Source organism: Lontra canadensis, unplaced genomic scaffold (genome assembly GCF_010015895.1).
Source record: "Lontra canadensis isolate GAN:19392208 unplaced genomic scaffold, GSC_riverotter_1.0 scaffold1936, whole genome shotgun sequence".
Lineage (NCBI taxonomy): Eukaryota > Metazoa > Chordata > Mammalia > Carnivora > Mustelidae > Lontra > Lontra canadensis.
Genome location: NW_022632920.1, coordinates 1 through 8,023, shown reverse-complemented (window position 1 = coordinate 8,023; position 8,023 = coordinate 1). Strand labels below are relative to the sequence as shown.

Sequence of the window (8,023 nt, the reverse complement as noted above, 5' to 3'; positions counted from 1 at the left end):
AAAGAATACTGCATATTTTCAAAGTGCCATCTAAACAAAGTGATCCACAAACAATGCAATCTTTGTTTTTAACTTGTAAAGAATTGAACCTGAGTCTGGAGCTAACAATATACTCAGAGGACATGCAAATAGGGTCTTCCCTCCACTGAATAAAACAGCCCAGCCCAGACCAGGCAGCTGGGAGAGGAGCCCCAGTCCTGGGATTTCCAGGTGTCCACATTCCCTGATCAGGACAGAACACAGTGAACTCAATATGGAGTTAGTGCTGCGCTGGGTTTTCCTTGTTGCTCTTCTAAAAGGTAATTTCTGGAGAACAAAAGAAATAGAGGAAGTGAGAGGATATGAGTGAGAGAAACCATGGTTGTGTGACATTTTCCTGACCAGGATGTCTTATGTCTGCAGGTGTCCGGTGTGAGGTGCAGCTGGTGGAGTCTGGGGGAGACCTGGTGAAGCCTGGGGGGTCCCTGAGACTCTCCTGTGCAGCCTCTGGATTCACCTTCAGTAGTACTGGCATGAGCTGGGTCCGCCAGGCTCCAGGGAAGGGGCTGCAGTGGGTCACAAGTATTAGCTATGATGGAAGTAGCACATACTACGCAGACTCTGTGAAGGGCCGACTCACCATCTCCAGAGACAACGGCAAGAACACGCTGTACCTGCAGATGAACAGCCTGAGAGCCGAGGACACGGCCGTGTATTACTGTGTAACAGACACAGTGAGGGGACATCAGTGTGAGCCTACGCAAACCTCAAACTACAAGGGCATCAGACCAGCAGAAGGTGCACACTCCTCACCAATTCTGTCTTTAATCCCAGGAGCAGGTGCAGATGGTGGTTATGGCATATTTCCTGTCAGGGTCTGGGGTTTCCTCTCCATAGAGCAGTTTCCCCAGGGAGCCTCCTTGACATTATTCTGTGCTTACCTGTTCACTCTCTAACTTAGAAACTTAGTTGTAGCAGGAAGACAAATATACGAACATGCAAAAAAAAAAAAAAGAGTCAGTTACATTAGTTTCCTCTTGTCCTTAAATACCAATAAATTACAAATATCCTGATGCAGGTCAACAAAACCTTTCTAAGAATCACAGTGGCACTCACTGTGGATCACAAAAACCTCCAGCAGAGCCAGAAGATCACACACACACACACACACACACACACACACACAGCAGTATAAAAACTCCATTGGAAAAAAAAATTAAATTTAAGAAAATAGTAGAAAACCGTTACCACCATCCTGTAATTTCTCTGCAGTAAAGGTGGTCCTAAGACAGAAATACACACCATACAGGAGCACCTCAAGAAGCAAGAAAAATCTCAAATAAACAACCTAACATTACACCTAAAGATGCTAGAGAAATAGCAGCAGCTGAATCCTAAATATAGCAGAAGGAAGGAAATAGCAAGATTAGAGCAGGAAGAGATTATATAGAAACTAAGAAACACAGAACAGATCAAAGAAACCAGGGTCTGATGGGGGTTTAAGGGGGTAGGAGAAGAATGAATGAAACAAGATGGGATCGGGAGGGAGACAAACCATAAGTGACTCTTAATCTCACAAAAACTGAGGGTTGATGGGGGGAGGGGGGTTGGGTGGGGGAGGTTATGGACACTGGGGAGGGTATGTGCTATGGTGAGTGCTGTGAAGTGTGTAAACCTGGCGATTCACAGACCTGTACCCCTGGGGATAAAAATATATTATATGTTTATAAAAAATAAAAATTTAAAAAAAAGGAAACCAGGGTCTGCCTATGTTGTTTTCTAATTCAATTAGCCGAGAAATAGTACATCATTGACTTTTGATATAATATTCAACGCTCCATCTGTTCGGTATAAAACTTTGTGCTCATCATGTCACGTGATACTTTGGGGGAAAAAACCACAATACACCTGAGAATCCTCTACCTAAGTTTATCAAAATGATAGAGAAAGAGCCCAAGTAAATAACAAAGAAGTCTATCTGGTCCAGTGTGTCATTCAAAGCCCTTAATTAAATTTTTTTAATTTTTTTTTATTTTTAAAGATTTTATTTATTTATTTCACAGCCAGATCACAAGTAGGGAGAGAGGCAGGCAGAGAGAGAGGGGGAAGCAGGCTCCCTGCAGAGCAGAGAGCCCGATGCGGGGCTCGATTCCAGGACCCTGGGATCATGACCTGAACCAAAGGCAGAGGTTTAACCCACTGATCCACCCAGGCGCCCCTCAAAGCCCTTATTTCCTTGGTGCATGAACAATGAATTCTGGAACACTGAAAAGAAATTTAAAAAAAAAAAACAAAAACAGGGCACCTGGGTGGCTCAGTGGTTAAGCCTCAGCTCAGGTCATGATCTCAGGGTCCTGGGATCAAGTCCCACATCGGGCTCTCTGCTCAGTGGAGAACCTGCTTCCTCCTCTCTCTCTCTCTCTCTCTCTCTCTCTCTCGCTCTCTCTCTCTGCCTACTTGTGATCTCTGTCAAATAAATAAATAAAATCTTAAAAAAAATAAAATTAAATTAAAAAATTAAAAATTTTTTTAAAAAGTGAAAAAAGTCTATATTCTTTTCTAATGTTCACTTAGCCAGCATATAGTACATCATCAGTTTTTGATGTATTGTTCAAAGTTTCATTAGTTGTGTATAACACCCAGTGCTCATCACATCACCTGCCCTCCTTAATACCCATCACCTGCCTACCCCATCCCCCACCACACTCACTTCTGTAATCCTTGTTTGTTTCTGAGATTCAGAGTCTCTCATGGTTTGTCTCCCTCTCTGATTTTTATTTTTCAGTGTTCCAAGATTCACTGTTTATGCACCACACCCAGTGCTCCATGCAATACGTGTCCTCCTTAATACCCACCACCAGGCAAACCCATCCCTCCACCCCCTCCACTCCCAAACCCTCAGTTTCTGAGTCCTCACTCTCTTATGCTTCATCTCCCCCTCTGATTTGCCACAATTCAGTTTTCCTTTAATCTCCTAATATCTTCTGTGTTATTCCTTATGCTCCACAAGTAAGTAAACCCGTAAGATAATTGACTTTCTCTGTGGTCCTCCTCATTATCCCTTATGTTCCACATAGAGGTGAAACCATAGGATCATTATCTTTCTCTGCTTGACTTATTCTACTTGACATAACACCCTCCAGTTTCATCCAAATTGATGAAATGGTAGGTATTCATCCTGTCGGATGGCTGAGAAATATTCCATTGTATATATGGACCACATCTTCTTTATCCATTCATATGTGGAAGGACATCTCACCTCCTTCCACAGATTCACTATAATGGACATTATTCCTATGAATATTGGGGTGCATGTGCACCTTTTTTCACTGCAGCTGAATCTTTGGGGTAAATAGCCAGTAGAACAATTGCTGAGTCATAGGGTAGTTCTATTCTTAACCTTTGAGGAATCTAGACACTGTTTTCCAAGGTGGCTGTATCAACTTGCATTCCCACCTACAGCGTAAGAGAGTTCCCATTTCTCCACATCCTCTCCAATATTTGTTGTTCCCTGTCTTGTTAATTTTAGTCTTTCTAACTAGTGAAAGGTGATATATCTCATTGTGGTTTTGATTTATATTTCCATGGTGACAAGAGATGTGCAGCATTTTTTCAAGTGTCTGTTGGCCACTTGTATGTCTCTCTGGAGAAGTGTCTATTCATGCCTCATGCCCATTTTTTGACTGGATTATTTGTTTTTTGGGTGTTCAGTCTGGTAAGTTCTTTATAGATCTTGGATATCAACCCTTTTTCTGTAGTGTCATTTGCAAATATCTTCTCCCATTCCATAGGTTGCCTTTTAGTTTTGTTGACTGTTTCCTTTGCATCGCAGAAGATTTTTATCTTGGTGAAGTCCAAAAATTCCTTTCTGTTTGTGTTTCCCTTGCTTTTAGAGACCCATCTTGCAAGAAGCTGTTGCACTTGAGGATCTAAAATGTTACTGTCTGTGTTCTCCTCTCAGATGTTGATGCAATCCTTTTCTTTTTTTTTAAGATTTTATTTATTTATTTGACAGACAGAGATCATGAGCAGGTAGAGAGGCAGGTAGAGAGGGGGGGAAGCTGGCTCCCCACTGAGCAGAGAGCTCAATGTGGGGCTTGATCCCAGGACCCTGGGATCATGACCTGAGCCAAAGGCAGAGGCTTTAGCCAACTGAGCCACCCAGGCGAACCTATGCAGTCCTTTTCTTAATGGGTCTCTGAACTACTTAGGTAACACACCCTAATACCCAGCCAAAGTTGTCATTGACAATGTCCACATCACAGACACCTGTTACCCACATGCCAGTTGTATTGTTCCTGGGGATGAGAACCCCATAGCAACCCAGCCACACCCACATAAATATGAACACTCCTGTTTATTGCCTTCCCTCTGACCTGTGATGTCAGCTGCTCTCTATCCAGATCCACACACACCCTGGAGCCAGGGTGGACACTCATCTCTGTCTGTGCAGATTAAGGGCCCAGAGAACAAATTGAAGTTTGAGACTCCCATGGACCCGGATGCTGTGGGTGTCTCTTCCTGTCTGCAGTCCCCAATCTGGTCAGCCAACTCTTCCAGGCCCTAACACAGGGTCCAGATGTGTCCTCATAACTGCATCTGCCAGCTTCTCATGATCTTCAATCCCTCTATCAGGCACGTAGTGTATTTATTATTTAATTCATATTAACAACCTACAGGGGAGCCAAGGGACAAGATCCTGCATCCACAGCTCTGTTCATGAAGACAATGAGAGAAGCGCCTTCACAGAGCACTGATCTAAATCATTGAGTGCAGTGATGAGGACACAGGTTATAAAGGGGCTGATCTGCCCCTGTCACACAGGTATCAAGTGTCATTGCAGGACCAGAGAAGGCGTTACTTGTGTAAATGTGTCACTGAGAGGTGAGTGGTCTCCCAGGAAGTTCCCAGGGAGGTGACACTGATTGGAGCAATAACAAAATCTGACAGCTCTGCCATCCTATTATGTCCTTTACACGTGAACATTCCTGGTAGCGATGCTGTTTCAGGGAAGTTAAATCCGCTCATGATGAGTGGAGCAGCTCTGAGTTACCAAATACAGTGGAGTGACACAGCTTTGACAAATTTCCACATGATTTGTACATGGAGCTGCTGTCCCCAAACTTGCACACACAGTACTTGAACCACAAGGAAATAGAGGGGCAGATGGAACAGAGAGGTTTCCTAACAGTACGGAGCCCCTGGAATTATGGTGGGGTTTCATGAATGTGTACCATGCACAGAGCACTTGGTATTATATTGTTGTGTTTTATGCTTCCTGTAGATGACCACACCCTCGCTTTGCGAGGCCTATGCTGTGGAATGTGTGACTCTCTTCCTGGCTCCACTGGTAAATGGGCTGCCTGGGTAGCAGCAGTGAAATGTGTCTCTGCTGTAGCCACACAAGAGTTCAGATTCCTCCAGAGATCTCCTGTTTTTGGTCCCAGATCAGCACTGTGAGCTCCTTGAGCTCCCCCATGTAGAATCTACTTCCACTCTCCAGTACACTCCTCTGCTCTACACAGGTGACAGTCGTTAGTGTGGTGGAAGGCTTCAAACTGCAAGGACTCTGACTTGATGATGTAGCCTTAGCCTCAGGTGTTCCCAGGTACCTGGGTCAGGGGAGGACTTCATGTGTCCCTGCCCCTCCTCCACCAGTGGTCCAAGTCCATGTATTCTTGCCTGTCTCTGGGTACACAGTCATTCTGTTCTTCCCGGCTGTCCCCTCCCACAGCTCCAGTGGTCCCTGGGTGTCCTCAGCTTCCTGTTTCCCTACTTTTCCCTGAAGACTAAGGCTTTCATTCCACGTGAAAAGTGTGTGTGGTCCTCAACAGAACTGAGGTTGTGACGTCTGTTCCCATGCCAGATCCTATGGGGCTCCACCTGTGACCACAGGATGCGTCTTCTGAGGGCTTCCCCTGCAGATAAATTCCTTATTTCTGTGGTGGACTCAGGATGCATGGATCTCCATGCATTCCTGCTCTGAGTCATCTTCCTCCCATCCTGCCAGGACCACCAGGGTGTGGGGAGGCTTTTTATGATTTTTCCTCATCCTACAGGATAGGAATGCATGAGGGTAGGATTGATTTAATGATATGGTCCTGGAGAACCTCACACTATAACACCATTAGCAGACGTGATGTCAAGAAATCCATTAAATGTTCTATCTAAACCTGGTGATAGTTTATTCGTCATCAGGGATCTGCACTCACAATATGCCAAGATGCTGGTTCTTAGCCCCTGTGAGTACTTGTCACTCCTGAGAGTTTAAAATTATTGTTTGTCTCATGACCACAATTAGAAGGTATATTGACACGAATTTGTTGATCTGAAGTTTATTCTATTTATTTCTTTAGCTCTTGCAACTCCAATCTGATTAGTGAGTTTATTGAAATACAGATACACTACATCAAAACTAATGATGTCCGTATGGTAACTAAAATAAATAGATAAATAAATACATAAATAAATAAATACATAAATGAAAATAAAATACAGAAACATGGGAACAATTCCAAGCCCAATCATCGGCTTAAAAGTGGACATATTGTGCTCTATGTCATCTTTCGAAAGCTGCCCATCATTAAAAAATTATAATAAATATGGGGTATTGTCAAGTATTTGGTTCAGCAATAGAAGCCCTAGAAATAAAGGTACACTTCACACAGTTACAAAATTATATATTCTAGAAAATTAAAGCTAGTGTGAGGTAACATGAGGATCAATAATAATGTGAGGACAGAGTAAAGAAGGAAGGAAGAAGGAAGAAAGAATTGCAAATACAGGAATTTTGTGGAAAATGGATTTGCTTGCTCTGGATACTGTTGATTCGGACACCTGTGTTTCTCATATCTCACTCTCTGCCTGTGTGCAGTCCATCCTGTGTCAAGCACACTCATCAAACTATTACAAATACTCCCAGAAATGACTTGGGATGAACACAGTGTCAGTGAAACCTTAGAGACTTGAAAAAACCCCTGCATGCACCCTGATTCTGTATTTCAGATAAATTCTAGAACAAAGTCATCTTGTCCTCACTACAGGCAGGATCTTACGTTCCCCATGAGCCTGTGCACTCCATCCTGCAGGGGGCTCACGGTGGGTAGTAGGTCCTGTGAGAGGAGAACAGGTCCAAATCCCGGGGCTCCCTCTCACCCGAGTGTTCTTGGATACCTCACAAACCCTCCACAATTCTGGATGTAGGATCATGTCACTTTAAGGGGAAACATGATACCTACACTCCAATATGAGTGACTATGTGAAATCAAACTGGTAAATGGAAACCAAGCAGGTACTCTGAAAATCATATAATTAAACTTCATCTTTTCCCAAATCCCGCCAGCATCACCAGATCAAAGGCAGTCACACTTGCTCTGGTCACTGTCCTCTCTGTCAGTATAGATACCATGCTGGCTACATAGTCAAGGGTCATGCAAATAGGGTTCACCTTCTGCTGATTAAACCAGCCCTGCCCCAAGCCTGCAGCTGAGATGGGAGCCCCAGTCTCGGGATTCCCAGGTTTTCCATTCAGTGTTCAGGACAGAACAGAGACAGCTCATGATGGAGTTTATTCTTGGCTGGGTTTTCCTTGTTATTCTTTTCAAAGGTCATTTACAGAGAACAAGAGACATTGAATAGGAGAGTGGATATGAGTAAGAAAAACAGTAAGTGAAGGACAGTTTCCTGACCAGGATGTCTTGTGTCTGCAGGTGTCCAGTGTGAGCTGGTGGAGTCGGGGAGAACTGGGGAAGCCTGGGGGGTCCCTGAGACTCTCCTGTGCAGTCTCTGGGTTCACTTTCAGTGACTACAGCATGATTGGGTTTTCCAGGCTCTAGGGAAGGGGCTGCAGTGGGTCTCAGCCATTATGAGTGGTGGTAGTTACATATAATATGAAGACACTGTGAAGGACCAATTCACACCATCTCCTGAGACAATGGCAAGAACATGCTGATTCTGCAGGTGAGCAGCCTGAGAGATGAAGACACCATGTGTGTTACTATAATGTGTGTACACAGTGTGTATACACTCTTTGGGTGAGCCGAGA

At 44.0% G+C, this 8,023-nt stretch overlaps 1 gene segment (V, D, J or C); it reads left to right on the top strand.

Annotated features, from left to right (window-relative positions):
• Positions 1-231: 231 nt before the first annotated feature.
• On the top strand, positions 232-777 carry LOC116863635 (the record flags this gene model as incomplete). The annotated part of the segment is given in 2 exon segments: positions 232-299; positions 403-777. Coding segments are annotated over 2 exon segments (421 nt in total), but the record flags the coding sequence as incomplete, so codon positions are not given.
• Positions 778-8,023: the final 7,246 nt, after the last annotated feature.